Source organism: Argentina silus (genome assembly GCF_951799395.1).
Source record: "Argentina silus genome assembly, chromosome: 10".
Taxonomy (NCBI): domain Eukaryota; kingdom Metazoa; phylum Chordata; class Actinopteri; order Argentiniformes; family Argentinidae; genus Argentina; species Argentina silus.
In genome coordinates this window covers 20,772,498-20,799,554 of record NC_139664.1, presented here as the reverse complement: position 1 = coordinate 20,799,554, position 27,057 = coordinate 20,772,498, and the positions used below count along the sequence as shown (strand labels likewise).

At 44.0% G+C, this 27,057-nt stretch overlaps 1 protein-coding gene and 1 pseudogene across 4 annotated transcripts in view; both read left to right on the top strand.

Annotated features, from left to right (window-relative positions):
• The first annotated feature begins 1,756 nt into the window (after positions 1–1,756).
• LOC310811346 (up-regulator of cell proliferation-like) lies at positions 1,757–2,500 on the top strand (annotated as a pseudogene). Its single transcript has one exon. The product of its transcript is annotated as an up-regulator of cell proliferation-like (transcript).
• A 7,723-nt stretch (positions 2,501–10,223) lies between these two features.
• gon4lb (gon-4 like b) overlaps positions 10,224–27,057 on the top strand; it is a 29,951-nt gene continuing 13,117 nt past the window's right edge. For all 3 annotated transcript variants that reach the window (XM_083678287.1, XM_083678286.1, XM_083678285.1), the window contains exons 1-20: positions 10,224–10,285; positions 11,057–11,313; positions 12,191–12,292; positions 12,494–12,726; positions 12,894–12,968; positions 14,770–14,820; positions 15,067–15,117; positions 15,353–15,451; positions 15,711–15,833; positions 16,090–16,266; positions 16,550–16,760; positions 17,828–17,932; positions 18,205–18,245; positions 18,472–18,581; positions 20,928–21,147; positions 21,539–21,625; positions 21,906–22,092; positions 22,326–22,476; positions 23,029–23,179; positions 23,953–24,069. In XM_083678287.1, coding sequence (XP_083534413.1) covers positions 10,272–10,285; positions 11,057–11,313; positions 12,191–12,292; positions 12,494–12,726; positions 12,894–12,968; positions 14,770–14,820; positions 15,067–15,117; positions 15,353–15,451; positions 15,711–15,833; positions 16,090–16,266; positions 16,550–16,760; positions 17,828–17,932; positions 18,205–18,245; positions 18,472–18,581; positions 20,928–21,147; positions 21,539–21,625; positions 21,906–22,092; positions 22,326–22,476; positions 23,029–23,179; positions 23,953–24,069 — 2,562 coding nt within the window. In that variant the 5' untranslated portion in view covers positions 10,224–10,271. The remainder of the gene's footprint in view (positions 10,286–11,056; positions 11,314–12,190; positions 12,293–12,493; positions 12,727–12,893; positions 12,969–14,769; positions 14,821–15,066; positions 15,118–15,352; positions 15,452–15,710; positions 15,834–16,089; positions 16,267–16,549; positions 16,761–17,827; positions 17,933–18,204; positions 18,246–18,471; positions 18,582–20,927; positions 21,148–21,538; positions 21,626–21,905; positions 22,093–22,325; positions 22,477–23,028; positions 23,180–23,952; positions 24,070–27,057) is intronic.

Here is a 27,057-nt window from a genome sequence, read left to right as displayed (position 1 = left end):
GATAGTTAACGTCATCTTCTACACACCTGCAGCTTGTCTCCTCATCACCCTTCGGTGATTTGTACTCTGGTTTTCCATTCATTCCCCGCCAGTTCATTATAGTGCTTACCCCTATACGTCCCAGCAATTCCACGCCTGTTGTTTTTCCTGTTTTTTGACGATGTGTTTTTGAACTGTGTTTTTGCCTAACCCCTGCTGGATTATCTGCTTTTCTTAGGACTGCCTTATCGTGCTTCGACCTCAGCCTGAAAACGCTCTATCGGATTATCTGCCTGTCTTTGGACTGCCTTCTCGTGTACCGACCGCTGCCTGATCGACTCGCCTGCCTCCCCTGCCTGCCCAGCCCTCCTGTCCCGTCTGCTCTGCCTGCCCTGCCCACCTGCATACCCAGTCACCCCGTTACCCTTTCCCTGTTTTGTTCCTTATATTATTTTATACCTGTGTCCCGACTCTGTGTGCTGCACTTGGGTTCACTAGTTCTGATACTTGACATGGAGAAATGTAACCACTCTCAAATACATAGACGGAGCCATGGATGCTAGGACTGACCATGTGTGGCAGATTGATATATTCTTCCACTTGCCAGGCCCTTATTTGGTTGTCACCCCCCAGAGACGGCCATTTGTTGACCCTGCAGACTTGGGGAGTAAGCCCCCTACCCTTCTCCCCAGTCTTTTGATGCCAGCTCAGGGGTATGTAGAGAAAGTTACATGCATCTGTTATATTGACGATATAAGTTGACAACTAGATATTGTGTTGAAAAAAAAATAAAAATAATAATGTGTACATTCCCACTATATTCTGCTGATGAAATGTGACCTGTTTACAATAAGGTGTTCTATGTGTTTTGACAATGTATTTACCTGTGGGGTGATTGGCATCCTTCCTCACTCTATTGTGTTGGCTAGCTGTCAACGTTCGATAATGTCACTTTTCCTTTTCCTGTCCATGCCCAAGCTGCTTGATGCTATGCATGCTATGCCTGCGAGGGTCCTGACTGATGTATTATTCATCTATATTCTTGTGACACTGAATAAACGGTGAATTGGGCCAAAATAACATATTTGACTGTGACATATTTGAGGACTCAAAGAGTAGTAAGGTGAGCATAAGGTGAGGTTCAAGGGAGCCTTAGCCAAGAGGCAGCATCATAACCATACAGTACATGATGTACATGAATACAATAACAAAAACAACAGTCAGTTAGTTAAGTAAGATACTTATTGTTTCTCTCTTTACTGCCATATATGAATTAGTAGTATCTGATAAGTTGTACATTATATATAAGTGATTTATTGTTTGGCCATTTGTTACATTACCGTAGCTTATACATTTCTCCAAACGTATTACAGTGAGCAGCGGTCTAAAAGTTTTGGCTTTTGACCGAGGAGCTGATGAAGACCTGAAAATGGATAATCCCTCAGACGAAGAGGTACGGGGCGCTGTTTGACATCAGATCATTGACCCAACGGGCTAGAACATTCAGATCTTTGCAGATAGAAATGTAATCTATATTTATGAATTAATATGATACTATTTATGGCAGTATTTGTCCTTACAAATGTTGTATCCAGTATCCGTTTCTATATTATTTCCAAAATTATTCAGTTGACCAGAATTTATAAATGATTAAACCCCTTCTAATTCTGACCTTTTTTTTAAAAAATTATGTTTTTCTTCATTTATAGGACTTTGAAGATGCCAGTGATTTATACCTTCATCAATATATGAAGGTATAAATCATATATTATATATTATGCTTTGGGCCATTAGAGACATTATTAAGAAGTTCAGACCTCATTCATTGGCTGATCCAAGAGGATTTGTTGAGGACAGGATTGTTCTCGCTAACCTCCCCTTGGCGTCTTTTGTCAGATAAGGAGATTGCTCCTTGTCCAAGTTGTAGATTCTGACAAGCTTTTGAGCAATCCCCAACAGTATCATGACACATTTGTACCATGACATGAAATATGGCAAGAGACCAAGGAGAATATCAAATGGATTGGTTGAAATCAGCTGGTAACTGCCCTGTGGAAACAAAAACATTGACGTCTTTGGTGAACCTGTCGCTGTAGCAAATCTTAGAGGGGGCATCAATTCATTTGAGACACAATACTCTTTTCTTTGTCAGACTTCTGCAGCAGTTTTTGTTTTCTTCGACAACCTGGACACCACATACAAGCTACTGACCAGCCAACACATCAAGTCACAGCTATTTTTGGTTGGTAATCCTCAGAGCAAGAGCTTCAGCCTTGATGCCCTGAAAAAAACAGCAGCAGGGTTGAACTTGAAAAAAGCAAAATCATCCTGAAGAACAAACAGATGAATGATGCAGACTTTGTCCTGCGATAGTGATGCAATCAAGAACACTATATTTACCATGCAATTGGAGCAAATGAGTGAAGTGGCCCACAAGCTCAGAATCCTGGTTGATGAGGACTGCCCAGAATGTCAGAGTGCCAAGCAAAACGCAGATGCCATCTTTGAGTCCTTTGCCTGAGTACTCCAGTCATTACATGAGAATGAATCCTGGAAAATCTGTCTTGCAAAAACTTTTCTGAGAAATGTCAGAACTCTTCAGAAAACAAAGAAGAAATTGCAGACCTTGATAGACAGATTTCAAATAGTTCATTGGGAACTGAACATTATCTACATGAGATGGGTCAATTCTACGAATCTTCAGTCTCACCCTTAGAAACTGAAAAGTCAAAGCAACAATTGCACCACCTGCCAAGTAACTTCTGGATGGGTTTCCCTGGGAACTGGTGGATGGAGACGCATTTAACATACCACTGAGATGGGTGAGTGATGTATTATGTCTGTTACGGTCCCTCTCCCTAACCAGTCCTCTGGCACCACCTTGAGGCCCCGGTCGACAGCGCATCTGTTCCCTATCTCCAATCAGCACACCTGCGACCCATTCCCAATCACCCTCCTATAAGAACGCTGCCCAGTCTTTGCTTCAGTCCCAGAATGTACTGTGTCTATGGTAACATTCCACGTAACCTGCAGATGCTTCAGCCATGATATCCCCTTGTGTTTGTTTGTGATTCACCATGTTCTCCTGTGCCTCCCCAGAACCCTCGTCTCCCCTTGGACTCCCTTACAATTACACAGACCTACCCCTACCCCTCTGTAGTACTGGATCTCCCGCAACGGAACCCTGGACTGGACCCCGACGACTCTCACTTGGATTATCCCTCTCTTCCCGACCCCTCTCCGCTATTGGATCTCCCCCTGCCGAACCCTGGACTGGACCCCGACGACCCCCCTTTGGATTATCCTTCTTTCCCTTACCCCTCTCCCTATTAATTATTATTAAATATGCCTTCGGGCTATTCAACTCTCTGTGTGTGCCGTCATTTTGGTTCTTCAGACTTCACACGAGTAACAATGTCAGCCGCATGCCTTGGTGCAGGCAAAGAGCAAGATTCTGGTGTTTACTGTTTTAGTTGTTAGGGTTAGGGTTTCCCAGAGCACAGGGAAATCTACTCTCCTCAACACAATGTTTGGGGTGCAGTTTGCAGTCAGTTAGCACACCTTTATGCTGCTAATCAAAGTCAAAGAAGACATTAAAAAACAGCTGAACTGTGACTTTGTACAATGATCATTGACACAGAGGGACTGAAGTCACCTGAGCTTGCACAACTGGAGGATAGTTATGAGCATGACAACAAACTAGCTAAACTTGTGAGGTTAAGTGATGTCACAATAATCAACATTGCCACGAAGAACTCAACTGAGATGAAGGACATCCTGCAGATTGTGGTCCACGCCTTCCTCAGGATGAAAGAGGTTGGGAGAAACCCCAAGTGTCAGTTTGTGCATCAGAATGTAGCTGACGTGTCAGCAAGAACATGAGAGACAGCAGCCAAAATGGAAAACAAGAACTTATTAGAATCTCAAAGGAATGTTTGCAACATCTTGTGGAATCAATGCCACGAAGAATTTAGGCTGTTTTGAGAGCAAAGGGAGGCCTTACCCAATATTAGTATAGTGTTCCTAATAAAGTGTTCGGTGAGTGTATCACTATTGGCATTGACTGCTTATCTTTTTTTCCCCATGCTTAGTTTTTTATGTGCTATTCATTCAATGTTTTGGTTCTTATGTGGTGAATGGGGTTTCTTTCATTTTGTTATAACTTGGGATAAAGGCGATCATCGTTATCATTGCTGACTCTTATGTGATACAAGAAAGAGTTTAAAACCATGCCTGGCAATTGCAATGTTCTCAAATGCACTGCAATGTTCTTGAAAATCCATTGCTAACTTTCCGAGACCTCGATATTAATGCCTTTCCTTTCTCAAATATACTCCGTTTTTTTCCTTCTGTTACACTCAACTCAGTTTCAGGTGCTTTCAGAATTCAAAGGTAGTCGAATATCAAGTCCACACCATATGTTGTGTATGTCAAGCTATATATCTCAACTCCAAAAGAATGAGAAAAATGTGAACTGAACTGTACATTTTAGTAATTTAGCAGACACTCTTGTCCAGAGCGACAGTAAGTACATTTGTCGTAAGTAAACAACTATACATCTGTACATCACCCCATATTTTCCATTCATTTGGGGTTGAGGCATGTAGCTGGATCTACACAAGTAATGGCATGGGAAAGAAGTCATATTGACATTAGATGTAACGTCTGAAAGCATATGACAAACTTTGATTCTTGAGTTTAATGTTCCTTTGATAACTGCTCATTCTGTTTACATGTCTGTGTCTATAAATATGAATCCAGATTTCATTAATCACCTTGTTCTATTTCTATGGAAAATAATCTGATAATGTCCCCCAGTTTAGAATCACAGCATACCGTGTGTTGTAACTTCTAAAGTAAACAGAAATATCACCATATTTATATAGTTGTACTTTTTAAATAATCATATTTTTTCAAATCCATTATTAACATGTTTTCTTCATCTCAAGTCTTGGTTTTCTGAATTCAACAAAGAAAGTAAAAATAAGATTTGCGATGCAGACCGAACTGGCACCCAGCTCATTATGTGTTGTCCAGAGTGTTGGTCATGCGCTTCAGCATAACCAGACTCTCAGCTACCTTAACCATGGCCTAACCAACCGCTTTCTGTTTAGAAATTAAAACTACAACATCTAGTTATAAACAAGGCAGGAAAGTCACCTTTTATGGTCACTTTTATGGTGTTACCTCTCCATTTCAGGACAGCTGTTTAATGCAGTACAGAACTCTGATATATCTACAGAACTGCTATAATTAACTCATATAAGTCGGGTGTGATATCATTGAAAATGGACATACTGTACTGTCAGCAAAATTGGTTTGCATCAAAACTCCAAAGATAATGACTCGTGTCTTGGGTCAGATTGTGAGGAATGTTTTTTTTTGTCAAATGTCAAATGGTTTCAAAATCATTCTAAACTAAGAATATCTATTCCCTGTTAATAAATCCTAAAAGGTTACAACAAAGTAGACACACATGCACGTATATTCATACCAGCGTAACTATAGCCACTGGAGTGGCAGTTGATAAAGAAGAGTATTCACACACCTTTCCACCCAGAAATGAAGCTAAGGTGTACCAATAGCGTTCCACCCTTAATGACCAACACACTTTAACACAGTGTATTTGACTTTTATCCACCTGTGTGATCTCAGAGGGCAGGAGGCATCTTGGGTTGTAAAATCCCTCATTTCATTTTTCTACCTCCCTGTGGTTCTGGGGCTACAAGTAGAGCTGCTCAAGCCTGCATCGTGTGCCGAAATAAGAACTGTCTGGTCTAGCAATATATATTCAGTTCACAACTGTACACCTCTTGAAAAGGGAGCCCACAAAAAGGATGCTAAAAAATATTGGATTTATTTGAGAAATGCTTTTAGGTCTTATTGAAAATGTAGGCTTCGTATTACGACGGCCTTCATATTAAGACATCATACAGTATCTATACATTAGTAATAGTTTGGGAACTAATGGTGTACATTTACAACCACACATACAAGCGTCAACACTTTGCGCCGTTATACATTTTATGTAAGGTAAAACATTACCCTCTAGTGGTGAAATGTTGGACCTGAGAATTAATACACGGATTAAATATCAAAGAGAATGGATAGCCAGATTGTGTCTGTAGTGTAGAGGAGAATTTCTTCTCAGATCAATAACCTACTTTCAAATATAGGTTAGTTAGTTAATCCAATCATTAACATCAACTCAACAGTGTTGGGGAAGTATGACTCTGACTTTCAACTGACCCGGTCAGGGCTGCGCAAAAGGAGGAATGGACCCGCCGGGGGAGATGTAGCAATAGGCTGCATCGCTCATTTACTCTTTTATTTCATTTTTTTCTGGCTATATCTTTCTTTACCACCGGCCCCGCAGCCCACAGATCGACCGGCACACAATTCCTGGTGCTCCAGATGGCCAGTCCGCTACTGCGCACACACACGCACACACACACACACACACACACACACACATACACACACACACACACACACGATTGGATCTCGAGTCCATAATATGAAATTTACATTGGGTCAGTTTTTGATGACATTGTTCTCAAGTATCTTGCGCAAAATACAGAAACCTGAATTCATTGCCTTCTTCTGTGTTCTGCTTGTGTACTACTTCCTGCAGTGTGTGTGTGTGTGTGTGTGTGTGTGTGTGTGTGTGTGTGTGTGTGTGTGTGTGTGTGTGTGTGTGTGTGTGTGTGTGTGTGTGTAAGAGAGAGCCACATGTGCACACACATACATTTCTATTTTCTTGTTAGATTATAACTTTACATTGAAATGTGAATTAGATAATTTATTTATTCATTAATTTGTTATCATTGCAGTATCAATTGTTGCACAGTCACCTGTTTAATCTGAATGTTAATGTGTATATTGTCACACTTACGACAACTTGAAGTCCAATTCTGCATATAATGAACTGTATGAAACTATACATCTAAGCTACATACTAAATTATCTGTGTATTATCTGTTTTGAACCACTTTGACCCCAATGTCACACTTTAGCCCCCTTATTTATGGAATCACCAATTTACACTATATATATTAATCTATAGTCCAAACCACCTTTTAACTTTATCAACTAATAAAAAAATAACACTTTGCAAGCCCTCAAAGTTTCTTCAGGAATTGTCTTCAGTATTGAATGAGGGGTGGATCTCACAAAAGTTATTTAATGAAAGTAACAAGGAACAAGTGAAACAAGCTAGTGTGTGCATGTGTGTGTACATGCCTATAAGTCAATGATACAGGCACTGAGAAAGATTAGATGAGAGGAGCTACCTTGACTGAAAACTTCACAATCACAGTGGGTCCAAGGATATGCTTTACCCTTAACACCCTTTTAATTTCACCCAGGCCCTGTCTCATTTAAACTCTATCCATATCCTCATTCTCGCACTCTTAAAACTTCCTCTAATCCGTGGCAGCCTCTCCTCTTCTCACACAATGACGATGTTTTCAGTCAATCATCTCTTTTCCAGAGGATCAGCTGTAACCCTTGACCCAGATCAAAGACCAGGTGGGAACATTTGAAAATATAAGAAACTCAACACAGAGGCAGTTTTTAATTGTTTAATGCCAGAATTTCTAAGGAAATAAAACTAGGGCATACATGAATTAGTTTGCACAGAAGGCCACATATTCTAACCTAGATTATGTTATTATGAACAATGTATTGTTAGGCCTCTACAATGCAGGCATACATTTTACCACAGGATAATAAAGAGAAAGCTGCGGATTACTATAATTTGCCTCGCTTCATAATTCATATGTTCGATACATTCAGTGTAAAATGTCATAAAGAACCTATGTCCCTGTCACCACCAATGTGCGTAAAAATGAAGCCAATCTCGTCGACAGGAGGCCGGGTGTCGGAGACCTTATTGGTCAGGCGCTTCTTCAGCAGCCGCTTTAATCGTCCACTCCCCGGGGGACCTGTTGGCAATGGTGTGGTATGGTGAGAGTCAACACCGCGATGCGAGGGATAGTTCTCCGATTGACGAAATGCGCACCGATTAGTTGTCGTCGCATCACAGGAAAAGGAGCGCGCTAATCTCCTCGTGGCGCCTGGAATGTTTCCGAAATCTGAAAGTGGGTATTGGATATTGGATAGGCCTACAATGTACGGGGGGACGCCTACTGCAGCCAAATGTGTCCCGTTAATGCATGACCGTGGCAAATAATCCTCGAAAAATAACGATTCCCTTCTGTGAACGCAGGGGCTTTCGCCCAGAGTGAGAAAGCCATATGGCGTTGTGATTTTGGGTAGATGGGGGAGAGACATTGCCGCCCGCGTCGTTGGATCCAATAAATCTTCTCCTGACATTAACTGGTCCTCCGCGACGTGACCGTTGTGGTTGAGGTTTCCACAGAAGAAACATGTGGACCGCGGCAACAATGGCATCGTATACCGACGTGAGTAGCCTGCGCATCCTTCGCGGTCACTCGGAGTTTGCAGGTGCCTTGTTTTGCGCGGCCCCAGGGACGGAATTGTAAAATTTGGGACGCGGTCAGGTGTCATTGCCATGTCCCGTAAAGACACCTTTTTAGTCTTGGCAGCTCTCTGGAGCCCTTGGAGTTTTGGGTTCGTCGACATATTGGTGCGCGCGCAATGGATGAAAGAGATTGATGTTTTTAGCACACCAATCGGCGTTAATCTAGCGAATATACCTGCTTGTTGCTCTGCTGATTTTGACTTCTGTGCACTTTCTCATCTTTTCCTGGTGATATTCTTTAGACTCGCGGACCATGTTCGACTGTAGGGGAGACAGAACATGAATGAGGAAGAAATATAGTGTTTGTCCGGACATGCGCTTCTGACGTGACACACACAGCAGAGATGTTTAAGATGCAAATGTGTCACATGCATCAGTGGCCAGGCAATATTACCCAGTTAATGACGTCAATGGGTTATGGTGCCTTATTCCGTTTTTTGTGTGTTTTTTTACCACATGCTCTCATGTGCTAGTGTAGATCTACCTTTGTGGCCGTGTGTAATTGTTTTTATAGCCTACCTATTTCGGAAGTGCTAAAAATATGATCACAAAGTTTTAACCCTTATTAACAAATGATGATGAATGTTTAGTCTTGCCTATGAATTAATTTAAATGTAAATGAGGATTTCTTCAAAATAAGAGAACTTTATTTAGCATTTAAACATGGTAAATAGGGATCAATGTACCACAAACAATATGCTAATTATCTTAACAAATATATATCATCATCACCATATAATATTTTGTATAGTATTGCCCCAGAAGGATTTGTAAATGTTCTTATATCCTAATTACCTGAAATAGTATTAGGGGGGGCATGAGGTGGTGTCAGATGAGCAGTTTTATGGCCTGTGGGTAGACGCTGTCCTGGAACCTTTTGGTCCGGGTCTGGATACTCCGGTACCGTTTGCCAGATGGTGACCAAGAGAACAGGGCGTGGCTGGGGTGGCTGCAGTCCCTGATGATCTTCCTGGCCTTCCTTTTGCACCTGGGCCATTTTCACTACCCTCTACAGAGACTTATGGTTCGAGGGCGGTGCAGCTGCCATACCAGGTGGTTGTACAACCAGACAGGATACTCTCTATGGTGCACCTGTAGAAGTTTGTGAGGATCTGGGGGAAAACAGGTGCTGACGCTGTATGGGTGTGGTGTGACCATGCTAAGTCCTCAGTGGTGTAGAGACCTAAGAAGTTGAAGCTGTTGACTCTCCACTGCAACGGTTATTTTACTGGCACCAGTCTGCCAGGACTCTTACCTCTTCCCTGTAGGCTGTCTTGTCATTGTTAGTGATCAGGCCAGCCACAGTGGTGTCATCAGCAAACTGGAGTTGGAGCTGTGTGTGGCCACATAGTTGTGGGTGAATGGGGAGTACAGCAGGGGACTGAACACACAGCCCTGGAGGGGGCCCTGTGTTGAGAGTCAGAGTGATATTGGTCAATATATATAGATATATCAATATCAGGCTAACAGTAGGTTATAGATAGTAGGCAATAGGCATTATTTCATAAGGTTAATTGGGCTATAAACTATTTAAAGAGGGCACCACGAAAAACGTTGCCTAAGTTAATTTATAAATGATGCCCTTCAACAACTTTGTAGGATACTGTACTAGTATAGGCTGGTAAAGAATTTAGCACACTGAATCAACGCCATACATTTATGGCTTCAATAGGGTAGGATCCATAATGGCAAAATGTAGCAAGGAGTGTAGGACGAGTTTGTGTGTGACACACGGGAAAGGGCGCCGTAATTTTTTTAGATTTTTCTTTGCTTCTCATGGCTACAAATGCCCGTTTGCGGGTAAGACATACAAACGTTGTCGCTGTTTATTAAATGTATTTTTGACAGCGGTGTATAGTTAAAGAAATAAGGTTCTTTAATTACAAGGACACGGGCACTAAAACGGATGACCTTTTGAGTTTATGGTATGCTAGCCGGACAGTGCTAGCTAGCAAGCTAAAAACAACAATAGCTAACGTTAGCTAGCTAATGGGTTGAGTTGTTTCATAAGCAGTTTAATCAAGATCTCTGGATATCGCATCAACGTTGTTTACAAAACGATTCAGTTGTGCATTGATTGTAGCTAACAGAGTAGGCATAAAAGTGGCCCCATTTATCCGGTAGACCCTTATTTAGTATGAAGACAAATATTGTCTGTGTATTGCAACTGTAGCCTATATCGCAGTGTTTTAGGTTCGATTTCAAACCAATTAGAGCATATTTTAGGCGATTAGGATACATTTGGACATCGTTATCATGTGTTGGCATAGCCTCAATCAAGTTATTGGGGTCGCTAGGCAAGTGTGGGAGAGTGTTGGACTAGGTGTTCAGAGTGTAGCATAAGGATAGCAAAGAAGGTCACTTTCCTAACCATAATGTGTTTAGGCTACCTTGTTGTCAACATTAAGACCGATCTTGAAAACCAACCACTTATGGTGCTACTAGCTTGCTACTTCTAGTAAAAATGTATGTGTCTTATTTATCAAATCATAGCGGTTAGTTTGATTGTCTCAGAGGACCTTTTATCCTCCGATTCAAACCACTTGTGTACGTTCCATACCTTCATTTTAGGCCCGCAAGCATGAACATGGCCCGGAAACGCAAGTCCAGCTCTCCAGAACAGAGGCCCATGTGTACAAAAACTTACTTAAAAAGGGATGAAACTGTCTGTGAGACCCAGGTTTCCAATGGTGGTCTGCACAGCCCAGATAAGAGAAGGAAGCCCATCTTCACCCAGACCAACGGGAAGGGCTCTGGAATGGTTGTCCCAGATGGGCTGTCACCAAGGAGACATTCTCCCAGGATCAAGCAGAGGCCTTTTGCGCCAGGTATGGAGGGATGAGATGATGGAGGGGAAAATGTATTGACAGAGTGTGGGATTCTAACATCTGGGAGAGCCGAGAGATGATATCTGATAGGCGTACCCCTAAGTATAGTGTCTGTGTTTAACAAGGCAGTGTGGGAATTATCTAGTAAAGATATGACTGTACACTGGAGTGTATATGATATACACTCACTTAACACTTTATTAGGAACACCTGTACACCGTCTCATGGTGGAGGTGGTGTCATGGTGTGGGAAATGTTTTCTTGGCACACTTTGGGCCCGTTAATACCAATCAATCATCGCTTGAATGCCATAGCCTATTTGAGTATTGTTGCTGACCATGTGCTTCATGGCCACAATTTACCCATCTTCTAATGGCTACTTCCAGCATGATAATGCACCATGCCACAAAGCAAAAGTCGTCTCAAACTGGTTGCATGAACATGATAATGAGTTCAGTGTTCTTCACTGGGCTTCCCAGTCTCTAGATCTGAATCTAATAGAACACTTTTGGGATGTGGTAGAACGGGAGATTCACAGCTTGAAAGTGCACCTGAAAAATCTGCAGGAATTGCGTGATGTCATCATGGACCAGAATCTCAAAGGAATGTTTCCAACATCTTGTGGAATCCATGCCACGAAGAATTGAGGCTGTTTTGAGAGCAATTATTAGCAATATTAGTATTATGTTCCTAATAAAGTGTTCAGTGAGTGTATATATTGAGTTTCATACTAATTTTATACTCATTTGTATTTACAAACTGGCCTCGACATCCAGTGATAAACCAGCCCAATTATACATCCAAAGGTAGAATTAATTTGTTGGAGGAGGAAAATGAAATTCTCATTGTCTATTCTCTCATTGTGTTGTGTCCGCAGGCCAAGTTAGGAATGGGGAGGACGGTCAACGATCTCCGAGTCCCTCACAGAGCGAATCAGAGGCTGAAGAGGACACAGAACTGGGCCTGGTCATCACTTTAGGTGAGCTACCCAATGATGGTCACATTTTTAAGTGACTACTACAGTGAATGTTCCCTTACATTCACCGTACCGGACCAAATGAAAGAAGTAGCTAGCTAGGTCTGGCCGAAACAATCTGATTTTGTGGTCTTGAATGATGAAGCAGGATTTAGTAGTTATGTTAGTTTTGAAGTAAATTTGTTTTTCTGATTTGAAAACTAGATGGAGAGAGTTGTGGGGGCCAGAGGGTGATGAATAGGAAGAATTGTGCAAAGGCAAGGAGAGTTTCAGTCAGTGGACAAGGAGAGGGGCACACCGGGGCAGGAAAGTCATCCGATACTTCGGAGACTGAGAGTGAGGAGGAGGACAGTGAGTTGGGGCAGCTGGACATCGAACTGGAAAGGAAGTCACAGCAACTCAACCTGACCTCCGTCAACGTTCGCACCATCCTCCACGTGAGTATCCTAAGAAACTTTAAAAAACAACTGAGTTTCCCAGCAAACTTCAAAACATTGACATTTCCAGTCATTTAATGGTCTTTTACTGCTATGTGCGTTAGTTTTCTGAGACCTCCCATAAACAAACCAGTAAAGCCAATTTTTGTCTAAATCTTTGTTCTCAGGAGGTGATCACAAACGAACATGTGGTGGCCATGATGAAAGCAGCCATCCAGGACACACAGGATCTGCCTATGTTTGTGAGTGTCCACTTCCTGCAAGTCACCATGCACATCATGTATTACTACTCAAACTTGCTGTAGAAAACGTTTGCTACCGTCACAGAAATTAACTTGCGGGTTATATACAGTCATGAGAAAAAATTAGGACACCCTATGAAAACCTTTGTCTTCTTCAACATATTCAAACATATGGACATTTGATATTCATTTGAACAATATTGAAAAATTGAGGTAATATAACTAAACAAATACAACTGAAACAAATTATTTAAAAAATTATTGGTAAAATGTAATTAATAGAAATGCAATCTTCTTGTGAGGAAAAAGTTAGGACACCCCTACATTTAGTTCCACTTAAAATGCCTAAAATTATAATAAAGAGCACCACATCAGGTGCAAATGATTAGAACATCGTTACAGAGGATTTTGGAGGAGCCTGTCCTATTTAAACCTCAGATATTTAGTTTGGTTTGCTCTTGATTGTTGAAGTGAGTTGCATCACCATGGCGAGATCAAAAGAGCTCTCTGAGGCCTTCAGAAGAAAAATTGTAGATGCATATGAGTCTGGGAAGGGATATAAAAAGATCTCCAAACTATTCGAAATTGGCCATTCCACTGTCCGGAAAATAATTTACAAGTGGAGAACATTTAAAACCACCACCAACATGGCCAGGTCAGGCCGCCCAAGCAAGTTCAGCCTAAGAGCTGACCGAAAGATGCTTAAAGAAGTCTCCAACAATCCCAGAATGTCATCACGAGACCTACAGGTATCTCTTGCCACAATTGATGTCAAAGTACATGCATCCACCATAAGAAAGAGACTGAACAAGTTTGCATTACATGGGAGGTGTGCAAGGAGGAAACCCCTGCTGTCAAAAAAGAACATCAGGGCAAGACTAAAGTTTGCCAGAGAACACCTAGAGAAAGACCAGAACTTCTGGAACAATGTGCTTTGGACAGATGAATCCAAAGTTGAACTATTTGGGCACAGTAAGAGTAGACATGTTTGGCGCAAAACCAAGACAGCATTTGAGAACAAGAACCTCATACCAACTGTGAAGCATGGGGGTGGAAATGTCATGGTTTGGGGCTGCTTTTCTGCAGCAGGGCCTGGTCAGCTCACCATCATAGAATCCACTATGAATTTTGTATTGTATCAGAGGGTGCTTGAGGAAAATGTGAGACCATCTGTTCGAAAGTTGAAGCTGAAGCAGATGTGGACCATGCAACATGACAATGACCCAAAACATTTCAGTAAATCTACCAAGGAATGGCTCAAGAAAAATAAATTGAGAGTTCTGGAATGGTCAAGTCAAAGCCCGGATCTTAATCTTATTGAGATGCTGTGGATTGATTTGAAACTGGCTGTGCATGCAAGACACCCCTCGAACATCACACAGCTGAAAGAATTCTGCAAGGAGGAGTGGGAAAAACCTTCTCCCAATTGATGTCAGAGACCTGTAGACAGTTATAAGAAACGTCTAATTGAGGTTATTTCAGCCAAGGGGGGCAATACTAGCTATTAGGGCATAGGGTGTCCTAACTTTTTCCTCAGTAGGAATTGGCATTATTGTTAATTTTTCGTTAAATAAATGATTACAAAGTTACATTTTCATAGTTTTTTGTTCAATTACATCCCCTTTATCTATAGACATTGTTAGAAAGAAGATAACATATTGATATGTCCATATTTTTAAGAGAATAACTTAATATTTTGGGGGGTGTCCTAACTTTTTCTCATGACTGTAGATTTCTTGCTTCTGTATTTGAATTCACTGTGATTTACTTTCACTGTCCTTCGCTCCTTTTTCTCTCTCAGGAGCCCAAGATGACACGGTCCAGACTGAAGGAGGTGGTAGAGAAAGGGGTGGTGAGTGTCCCTCTCGTGTGATAGGCAGAAAAGAAAGATTGTTTTCCTGGGTACATCTCAGTTGACTAAAGTGGAGTCAGTGCTCCTCTGTGGCTCAGTTGGTAGAGCATGGCGCTGAGGTTGAGAGGTTTGATTCCTGCTGTGACCATATATACTGAAAACTGTATGCACTCACTGTACTGTAAGTCACTTTGGATAAAAGCATCTGCAAAATGTAATTTATTACATGTTATTCTCCCCTTGCAGGTCATCCCCACGTGGAACATGTCGCCAATCAAAAGGGCCAAGGAAGTAAAGGTGTGTCCTTGACTCTTAAGATTCCTGGTGTCAAGTTACATGCTTTGAATAAAGTTGGTACCTTTTTCTTCGAAACATCTCTGCATTCTTTAAGTTGCCTCGGAGAGGGTAGTTTGGGTAACGTTGGTCTCAGATCATAGATTAAACCCATTTACAACTCTATCCATCTCTAACATATCGCCTGTCTTTGTTGTCAATGTTGTCTCTCCCTGTTGTCTTATCCCTCTATCCCCAGCCACCTCAGTTTGTTGACATCCCTCTGGAGGAGGAAGAGGACTCCTCAGATGAAGAGTACTGCCCCGACGAGGACGAGGAGGACGAGACAGCAGAGGAGGTGAGGAAGTACAATGCTCTGCTCCATCAGTCAATTTATTTGTATTTAGCACAATTAAATGTGATGTATTGTGGTATCGTTTAGTGTCATTCTCACAAAGCATGTGATGCACTCAAAGCTCATACCCAACTCTGGTTTATAAATTGGGTATACGAAGTTTTACGTTTTTGCTCCTCGTTTGCAGTCACTCAGCATTATGGGGAAGATAGTTGGCTTAATACCTGAGTTGGCATGTCTTTCTGTGACGTTTTCCCCGTAGTCGTTTTTGGAGAGTGACGTTGACAGCACAGCTTCATCGCCACGATGTGCCCGAGGGTCTCGGCCCAGGACCCCTATGGCATATTCAGAATCTGAAGAGGACAGGATCTACAGTCCCAGACAGGTAACACACTGCAATCTACCTTTCCCACACACACACACAAGATGGGAAACATGTTCATTGCAGGTTGTCAAACATGTTTAAACAATATCAAACTTCAAGGCACAAAGACTTGCACTTCTTTTTTCTTTCTTTTTTTTTTTCTTTTTCTTTTTTTACATTTTGTGCCTTCTACACTTGAGAACGGCAACGTTTTAAACAACAATGTGAGGGATGATTAAGGGTTAAACATGATATCATCCCCTGCTTTTGTGTTCAGAAGCCAAGGCAGTCCAGACACCTGAGGGTGGAGGCTGTTCCCATGGGGCCCCCAGCGCCCCCGTCCACCAGCGGCCCCCTGCGGCCCCTCAGGGCCCCTGACTGCACCTTCCTGGAGAAGCTGCACGCCGTGGAGGAGGAGCTGGCCCTCAGCTCCGTCTGTACTGAGCCCTACCAGGTACTAAGACTAGGAGTAGGACCATACCAGGTTCTTAGTAGGGCTGTCAAATGATTGAACATGTTAATTGCATGGTTTGCTGTGATCAGTCACAAATTAATCACAATTTCTGTTTGGTCAAATGTAGCCCAAATTAACGATATTTTCATGGAAGAAAAACAATGACATTGAGTTGTAGATTTTATATAAAGGAGAGAGAAAAGCTCCACAATTGAAAGCAACTGAAAGCAACTAGTGTCTCAATCTATTCGTCCTTGTTGCATTTCTCCATTTATTTCCACAGCCTTTGAGTGGGGCGTCGTCATCGTCGGGAGCCGGCCTGGTGTCGTGCCGCACCCGCTCCAAACGGACCCTCCGAGACGTGCCCCTGGGCCAGCTGGAGGCGGAGCTCTGCGCCCCGGACATTACGGCCGACATGTACGACTACGGCTTGGAGGACCGCGACTGGAGCCAGTGGCTGATGGGCCTCGTCACCTCCAACATGGACAATGAAGGTCAGAGGTTGAGGGTCACAGGGGCGCGTGAGGGGATGGTGTGGGTGGGACTGGGGGACGCGAGGGGACGGTGTGGGTGGGACTGGGGGACGTGAGGGGACGGTGTGGGTGGGACTGGGGGACGAGGGACAGATGAGGGCACTGTGTCCCAATTCTCTACAATTGTGCCCTTGCTCACTCCCCTGGCTGGATTTAGAAGCTTTGGAATAGGGAGAAGTGCACTCCCCTCACACGGATTTAAGAGCTTGGGATTTGGTTAAAGGGATAGTTCACCCAAATTCCAAAATGACACATTTGTTTCCTTACTGTGTCACCAGTCTATGGACAAGTAGAGTTCAACCCACTATTTGAATGTGTGTGTTTTGTTTGTTTGTGTTTTGGAAGAAAGGCAGACAATTGGGTCTCTATAGCCATAGAAATGGATTGGTAGAACGCACGTGTTCATCTACTTTTATTGATACAGCACACACAGTTCTACTCTTTCTAATTCAATGGCATATTGAGAAAAGAAACATGCCCAAATAATGAAATATGGAAATGCTTGGAATTGCGTGTGTACGTGCAGGTGGCTACATGACTGCAGCTGCAGATGTGTTTGTTTCTCCCAGTCTGTGTGTGTACATGTGTTTTAGGTGAGTGAGATGTGTGTGTCGCAGGTTTAATGGCTCTGCGTATGTTTGCTCTGTCATGTTTTTGCTCATTATGACCTCCACTTGTCCTCGCCGTCCTGTTGTCTAAGGACTTCTAGCACGACGCAACTCCCCATCTGTCACTGTACAGGGCGCTGCACAGAACACACAGTGCAGAGTGCTCTCGTCCTGTTCTCGCTTTCCCTCGCCCCTCTCTGTCCTCTTTTCTCTCTCTCTCTCTCTCTCTCTCCCTCCATCCCTCCCTCCCTCTCTCCCTCTAGTGCAGTGCCCATGTAGTGTGTTCATGTACATACCTGCTATTCATTTAGTGGACTACTTTAAGTACTGCCTGTGCATTGGTGTGACGAAAAAATAAACCCACACTTGTTCTCTCTCTCTTTTTCTCTCTCTCCCTCTCTCTCTCTCTCTCTCTTTTAGAAGAGGGTGATGATGACGATGACGACCCAGAGTATAATTTCCTGGATGATTTAGACGAGCCTGACCGGGAAGACTACAGGAACGACCGGGCTGTCCGCATCCCCAGTGAGTCTCTCTGTCGACCTGTGTGGAACCCCCCCCCCCCCCCCCATCACAGGGACCGTTACATGGCCCACCCTACCATGTCAGCACCAGCATGTTCAAATGCAACCGACTCAAATGTTTGTGTACCCCGTCAAAGAAATAACTGGGGGAAACACTGTTCTCTGAAAGGGTTAATGGACACGTGAACTAGAAAAGAAAGTAGCTGAAGAAACGTAATATTATCCTTCTCTGTCTCTATCACTCACTCACTTTTACTTTTCGTCCTTTTTCAGAAAAGGAAGTCAACGAGCTGATGGAGGAGCTTTTTGAGACGGTGAGCAGGGAACTGTGGGAAAACCAAGTCTCTCTGGTTGCATCCCAGTAGTCTTCCCTCTTTCTCCCATCCTCCCTCCTTGCTTGCTTCTCAAAAAGCATTGGAGGAGAACATCTCAGGGGAGGAAGATGGGAATAGAGGAGACACCATCTTTCTCTTTTTCTCTCACTATCTATTCCCATTTTCTCTTCCTCCCTCTAAATCCCTCTCTTAAACCCCCCGTCAGCTCCAGGGAGTGAATGAGCAGGATGACGAAGGGCATGAGGAAGACGAAGAGAGGGAGGAAGAGGTGCCACCTCCGAGTGCTCCCCAGTTCAACGTTCCACAAGCCATCCGGTACACCACCATTCTTCACCCTCTACCAGTTTCTGTGTTTGACAGTGGCACACACACAGGACCCGGACCCATCAGGGGTTCATGCGTCTGTCCGTTCATGTCTTTGTTTTCACCCGGACAATTTGGCCAGAAACAATTTTATTTATCGGCTTTTCATTGTTTTTATCGGCCGAAAGCCCGCAATTACCGGGTAACGAAAACCTTGGTGTGTGTGCGTGCGTTTGGCTTCTGGCATTATGACTGCCAATGGCCCCTGGTGTGAGCATTGATTACTCTGTCTTATGATGACTGTTGGATAGATGATTCACATACTTAAACAAATGTATTTGTTTTAAGTCGCTTTGGATAAATGCGTCTGCTAAATGCCATAAATGTAACATGTAAATGTTTGCACACACCTGACTGTATGTGCAGACGGCTACGTGACTGCAGCTACAGATGTGTTTGTTTCTATCTAGTCCTCCCTTTGGGACAGGCCAGCAGAGGGGTGCTGTGTCTGTTTGGGTAGGGAGGCAGAGAAATGCTCTGGGGGGGTTCTCTCTCCCTCTGAAGAGAGTGGAGGATGAGAGAACTCCTACAGAAGAGCTACAAGTCACACTGACATGATTATCTCAATAGGTTGTTTCGAGAATGACTTATTTTTTTTAAAACCATTGCTTTCTGTGGTCAGTTTTTTTGGTAGTGTTTATACAGCTGGCCTGCAGTTGCTCATCGATGCTTTGTCACCTATTCTCTCTCTCTCACACACACACACGCACACATGCACACACACACGCACGCACTTAAGCTAACAAACTTTCTCTCACTCACACCCAGTATGCCAGGTGTTCAGTGCACCTGTGCCCTGTTTGAGTGTGATAACTGATGTCTGTGGAGAGCCCTGAGTGTATGCGATGTGTCATTTTCAACACAATTCTCTGAACTGATGGGAACAGAGGCGGGCTAATGCCCAGACACACTCTAATCATCCTCTCCCACAGTCCCTTAATCAGTCACTCATCTTGGAGGTACGTGTTTGTGTTGGCGCACACGTCTGTTTGTTTGTGGAGCCGATTGTTGGCGTCACGGTGTCTCTAATGATTGGTTCAAAATGTTAAGTAGGCAGTGTGACGCAGGGTTTTTCCACCTCTCAAGGAACAGCTCGGTGACGAGAGAGAGGGAGAAAGGGAGAGGGAGGGAGAGAGAGGGAGAAGGAGAGGGAGAGAAGAGACATTCATATGTCAATCCAGCAATGTCAGTCTGAGCTAGGAGTTTAACCGTGTGTTGCTCTATGGCCCGTTGTGGTAGCTGAAGCGCTGTTTTAACACTTACAAGATCACAGATGTCTGTTTTGATCTACAGAATGCATTTAGAAGCTGTTTTCACAGCAGATCTGGACAATGATTTTGAGGTCTAAAATAGGGTTGCATATTATAAGAAATGTCCCTAATTGGTAGTCGATAACCTTAATGATCAATCAATTTTTTTTTTAAATAGCAAATTGTAGCTTATGACAGAAAATACAAAATGTGTGTTTTCCTCAATCAAAGCTTTATTTGTACATTTACGGCATATTTTGATAGCAAAACAAAAGCAGACAATCATGAAGGGCTTAAAATATAGCCGACGGCTCGTAAAATTGCCGCTCTCTGCAAAATATAACATTGTATCACTGGAACCTGTATAGATAAACAATTATGAAGGGTGATATTTTTAATACTTAAAATAATTCTTTGTCTATACAAGTTCCAATCCAGATCTGATACAATGTTATATTTTGGGATAGGACACATCTTTGGTCAAGAGCGGCAATTTTATGAGCCGTCAGCTATATTTTTAATACTTTTCGCCCAAGGCTCGGAGCCTACAACAATAATAACTTTATATATATTTAGCTCTCCAAACTGCGCACCCGACTCACCCCTGAGCTTACTTACTGGTTTTTATTTAAGAATAAAACTAGGTTTTTTATTTAAGAATAAAACTAGGTTTTTATTTAAGAATAAAACTAGGTTTTTATTTAAGAATATTGCCATGTTAACATGCTCAGGGGTGAGTCGTGTGTGCAGCCTGTTAGGCCAGCCATAGTAAGGCCAGCAGCTGAAAACACCCGCTCGGATAGACCGATGTCCCGGGGATGCGCAAGAAATGTCGTGCCAGTTTTGCCACTCTAGGAAATCTGTCTCTGTTGATTTCCCACCAGTCTGTGGGATTTACATCCAGAGGCGGGGGAATGTCCTTCAGAAAGTTTTTGACCTCGGTTTAGACGTCACTGGCGGTGAGGGTGGTGTTGTACTGAGTAGTGCCATAGAATCCCCCCCCCCCCCCCCCCAATACCTTTCACCCCTATGACCGCTCTCTACACAGGTTTGAGGAGCCGCTAGCTAACATGCTAACAGAGCGGCGTCGTACGGTGAGGGAGCAGCTGGAGGCTCTGCAGCAGAGGAAAGCCCTCCAGGACGCCCCCTGCCGCACCCCTGCCAACGCCTCCAGATCTCCCCCCATGATGCTGCTGCCATCTCCTCCCCGCCCCGCCCTCACGCTCGACTCAGCCCAGAAACTCCAGCTGCAGCAGCAAGTCCAACAGGTAGCCTGGGGTGGACTGGGGAAAACAACCCAGCAACCTTTTAGGGGAGTTTTCCCCAGACACATGTTAAAAGGATAGTTAATTACAAAATTGGTCAGATGGTTCCATAACTTGTAATTTGGGTGGGCTATCACTTGGAGCTTAATTGTGGAATACACATCACTCTCAATAGAGATTGTTAGATGATTCTGAGCATGGTCTTCGTCTAGGAATAGGCTTTGTCTTGGTCTGGGAAACTAGCCCTTGTTTCATACAAAACTCTCACCATAAAAATGGCATTATGAAATAGCCTAAGGAATAAAATTGAAATGATTGACTAATAATGATTCTATAATTATTCTATTGACTAAACCAGTTTCTCTCTCTGTCTCTCTCTCTTACCCCGCCTCAGCACGTCCAGCTGTTGACCCAGGTCCATCTGCTTAGCAGTCCTGTGGAGGCCCTGCGCCACGAGGCCCACACCACCAAACAGTACCTAGTGAGTTAATGAGTCGCTCTCACTCTCTCTCCATCCCTCCTGTGTTTTCTATCCTCTCTGTCTTGGTCTCCCCTTTTCTCTCCCTTTCTCTTTTCTTCCCTCTCTAACCATCTCATCCTTATTCAGTCTTCCATTATCTATCCCCCTCTCTTTCCCTCTCTCTCTCTCTTTGTTTCTCTCCCTCTTTTGCACACAGCATAGGTTGCATCCGTTTTGGTATTCAACATGCCGTTATTGCTCCGTTCCTCCGTTCCTCATTCCTCACCCCTTGTCTCCCCAGGAGGAGCTGCGGACATTTGCCAAGCGGGAGGAAGAGAGCAGGTCGTCCCAGAACCCCGGCTTCAACAGCATCTTTAGGGCCTGTAACCTCCAGGAGTCACTGTCTCTGATCCAGGATCAGGAGGGCTCGGCTCCTAAACCCTCAACTCCTCCTCAGGCCACCGCCCCACCAACACGCTCCAACACTGGTAAACTGCGGTGTGTGTGTGTGTGTGTGTGTGTGTGTGTGTGTGAGAGACTTGGCCATGTCTGTGTGTCCCTTCTCCCATCATTGTATGACACTGTACCTCTGTCTTGTTAGCGTTTTGTGAATTGCATTGTTTATTTATTTGCATGTTATACAGTAACATATATGAGGAGGTGAAGCTTTGGTGAATGGTTGGGTGGTATGTGATGGTCCTGTGGTGTTGTGTCCATGCAGTGCGTACGTATGCTCTGCTGCCCCCTGCGACTGCCTGGCTGCTGGCCACCAGACCAGTGTTTCTCTACCCAGAGCTCCTGCCCCACTGCAGCCTGGACCCGGCTCTGCACCCCCCACGCACCAAGAACTGCTACACCAGCGGGGAAGACGGGTAGAAATACACATCAACATATGCACACTCACTCACACACACAGACACACACACATGCATCAGTGTTACTGTGTAGGCTACACGCTTTGTTTTGAGAAGGAGGATGTCATTGGACACTGAGTCTCACACACACACACACACACACACACACACACACACACACACACACTAGGTATGTAACAGTTTGTAGTTATAAACCATGTCGTCTGGTACGGGCCCTTGGTTTGAGGTTTGTGTGACATGATGATGTGGTTTCCCCAAGTTCTCATAAGTTCTCTCTCATCAACAAGCAAAGTCAAAAGTCGCATCTCATTCAACAGGAGCCCACAATGAAAAAAAAAAGTCCAACAGCTAAACATAATGTTAACCATCCATATTCAAAAACCTCTCTACTTGAAGGCATGAGTACTCTTATTGAAACCACTCAACCTAAAATTACAACCCTTCACCTTGAGAGCAGAGGTAGTTCTGATTATGAAGACCATTAAATGTTGAATGTTAGACCAAATATGAATAATGACCCTTCCCTCATCCTGTCCTTTCTCTCTCCAGTCTCTTAGTGTTGGCTCTAAAGCACTTCAGTGAGACGGAGCTCCCCTACCAGCTCATGAGTCGCTACCTCGTCCGCGGCAAGAAGCAGGAGCAGCTACGCAGCCGCGTGAAGGAGATGTGCAGCCGCAAGGCACCTGAGAACATGGTCAAGGTTAGGCACCTGAGAACATGGTCAAGGTTAGGCACCTGAGAACATGGTCAAGGTTAGGCACCTGAGAACATGGTCAAGGTTAGGCACCTGAGAATATGGTCAAGGTTAGGCACCTGAGAATATGGTCAAGGTTAGGCACCTGAGATCATGGTCAAGGTTAGGCACCTGAGAACATGATCAAGGTTAGGCACCTGATAACATGGTCAAGTTTAGTCATGGTCAAGGTTAGGCCTGTGAGAACATGGTCAAGGTTAGGCATGGTCAAGGTTAGGCCTGTGAGAACATGGTCAAGGTTAGGCACCTGATAACATGGTCATGGTTAGGCATGGTCAAGGTTGGGACTGTGAGAACATGGTCAAGTTAGGCACCTGAGAACATGGTCAAGGTTAGACACCCAATTAATTGTCACCCCATTTGGGAGCTTGTATTAATTATAAATTGCGATTTATAATTATAATTTACTATAATATTAATAATACCTGTTTGGGACTCATTAATATACTAACACCCAAATTAAAATATAGAATTAATACAAGCTCCCAAATGTGGCTAAATTAATTGATGCTCATCATGTTATCTCAAAGGTGCCCAAATCGGCAAAGCTTGTGTTCTACCTGCTATCTATCTGCAATCCTAACCTTAACCATTAAAATGGTCATCGGACCCTTAACTGGTTCTTAAGGGCATCTCTGTTCTGTAAATGCAAACATGTACAATTCCTTTGTACTGACATTTTGGATGGACTGTCTAATTTTGTTTCTTTTTTCCTCCAGTCGTACTGTCTGCACAATGTGTTTCCTGACATCCCGTTGGCCTCTCTCAGGGTAATACCAGGGGAGGAGCGCCCCCCGGTGGAGAGAGAGCCATCTGTTTTGCCCAACTGGCTTAAGGTATGAAATTCAACAGCCACCACTCTAAGTAGCATTTATTAATACACAGGACAAGATGTTATAATCCCTTGTGCCATGATCCAAGGTAAAACAGATGTAGAAGGCCAAATCAAACCAACAAAGCGAGTGATATATCCACCATTCGATGCAACACCATAGCAAACATCAGGCTACGCCGTCATAGGTCTACGGAGTCATTCCTCAGGTGGTACCATTCACCGGTTACCTACTCTAGCCAACTGAGGTAAGCAGCATGTCATTGGGGTTATCAAGTGGGCACCTTCTGTCACCGGTGTTTCGTTAAGTTAGGCCCACGACACCTCGAGAAGGCTTAACTGTGTAGTCCAGCGTCCTGGAAACACCCCCCTCAACACCACTACCTCAATACTATCTTTAACTTAAACCCTACAACCAACCTATCAGCCTACCCACCCCATCAGTGTGTGTGTGTGATGCCCTATCTAGGGTAAATGTTTTCTGTAAGGTAAGGGAACGGTGTATGTGGGGGCCTAAATAGTGTGTGCATGTGTTTATGTTTATGTCTTTATATAAGTGTAGATGCAGGGATTCAAACCCTAATTTAGGGTAGAGGGAAGGGTTAGAGGTGGGGAAGCCCCCGGGTGGATACGGTCCCGGATTAGGGAAAGGAGGGGTGAGTGTGCCCTTTATTTATGTTGTGGGGGAATGTTTGTGTCCGTGCAACTTCATGGCTAGCCTACACTGGCTAGCAGTACTAACCCCCCCCACCACACTATGACACGATATCCTCTCATAAATATAGCCAAACAATGGCAGTACAAAACCCCTCACCACCACAATATGACACGATGCCTTCTCATTAATATAGCCAAACAATGCCAAGCTATGCTACCTCATGCTCTAGTCAAGTCGCTGTTGCATCTTACCTTTAACGGGAACCCCAGCTACTGATCTTCCGCCTCAGCCACAGCCACTGGCTAGCGCTCTCCGCTGCTACCGACATATTCTTTATCGCCAGTTTCAATTCTCGTCCGCGAATACCCAGCTCCGTTAGCAGTGCATAGGTTGTCTTGGCCACAAATCCTCGACAACCAATTTCCACTGGGCGAACAAAAGCGGTCCACCCACGCTGTGTCGCGTCTGCCGCTAATTCTGCATATTTAGCTTTCTTTCGTTCATAAGCCTCGTCAACCCGGTCTTCCCAAGGGACCGTGAGTTCGATAATATAAACTAGCTTCTGTGCTTCAGACCACAGCAGCATGTCTGGCCGCAAATTAGTGCTAGCAATTTCAGCCGGTACGATTAGCTGTTCAATTAAATCTACCTTTAACTTCCAATCTGCGCCAGTTCGCAACTGTCCCTGCGCGCAGCTGCGCCCTGGCCTCCTTACGCCAGTCTCTCCCTCTCTTATAAATGCAATGTCTTTCCGCTGGCCACTACTAGCTAGCGAGTTTACTTCTAGCCGTTTTCCCTCAACTGCAGCAGCTAAACATTTCAACACTTGATTGTGACGCCACGTGTATCGCCCTTGAGAAAGACTGATTCTACACCCAGTCATTATATGCCTAAGTGTGCATACGCTGGAACATAACGGGCAGGCAGCATCCTCACCCAACCATTGATTAAGATTTTGGGGAGATGGCAGTACGTCATAAGTAGCCCCTATGATAAATTTAATTCTGCTTGCCTCCATGCTCCACAAATCCTTCCACTTCAAGCTTCTCTTCACTACACTCTCCCAGTTTACCCACTGGCCTTGTTTTGCCTGTGCCACCGCCCTTGTACATCTTATCATCTCCTCCTGTCTGTGTATTTCTTCCACTACCAGTTTCCTCCTTTCTACTGCTGTTGCCTTACTCCACACAGGTTTTCCTGCACACAGCCCTAGACCTCCACGTCCATGCTGAACCTGCCCAATGATATCCCTATGGCTAAGGGCTGCCTGTGCCTGTTGCACTGCCTCTTTAGGCTTCCACTTCCTTCCAGTTTTAACTATGGGCGCTGCACTTCTAACAACTGGGTCCTTTGACTGGGTTAGAGTCATTTCCAGTCTAGCCTTGGCACATTTAAATTCCTCTGTCAGACTAGAAATCGGCAGCTCTAGCATGCCCTTTCCATACAGGGCCACACTGGTCAGACAGCGCGGGGCTCCAAGCCACTTTCTAATATTAGAGTTAATCAACCTTTCCATTTTTTCAACCTTCGATATGGGAACCTCGTAAACTGTCAGTGGCCACATCAGCCGAGGCAACAATCCAAACTGTAGGCACCACAACTTTAGCTTGCCTGGGAGCCCTGACTTATCTATACCTTTGATGCCTTGAATCATCTCCTGCCTCAACTCCTCACATTGACTCTTGTCATTGAGGCTTGCGTCATACCATCTTCCTAAGCTTTTAACCGGTTTCTCTAACACTGTTGGAACCACTTCCCCACCAATGAAAAACTTTTTATCAGCTATCTTCCCTTTGACAATGGAGATACTCCTAGACTTGCTTGGCTTCACTTTCATCCTAGCCCATTCTAGGTTGCTATTTAGTTTATCCAGTAGCCTCCTAGTACAAGGGGCTGTTGATGTCATAGTTGTCATGTCATCCATGTAAGCCCTGATTGGTGGGAGGCGCAGCCCTCCCTGCAACCTTTCCCCACCCACTACCCATTTCGAGGCTCTGATTATGACTTCCATTGCCATGGTAAAGGCCAAAGGGGAAATTGTACAGCCTGCCATAATGCCTATCTCTAGCTGTTGCCAAGCTGTAGTGTACTCTGCTGTAGTAAAACAGAGTTGAATGTCACAAAAGTAAGCTTTAACTAACCTCTTTATACTGTCTGGCACTTTAAAAAAGTCAAACGCCTCCCATAACAGACTATGCGGTACTGACCCAAAAGCATTCGCCAGATCCAAAAATACCACATGAAGGTCTTTCTTCTCATGTCTAGCTGTCTGAATTTGATTCCAAATCATGCTGGTGTGTTCCAAGCACCCGGAGAAGCCTGGAATTCCAGCCT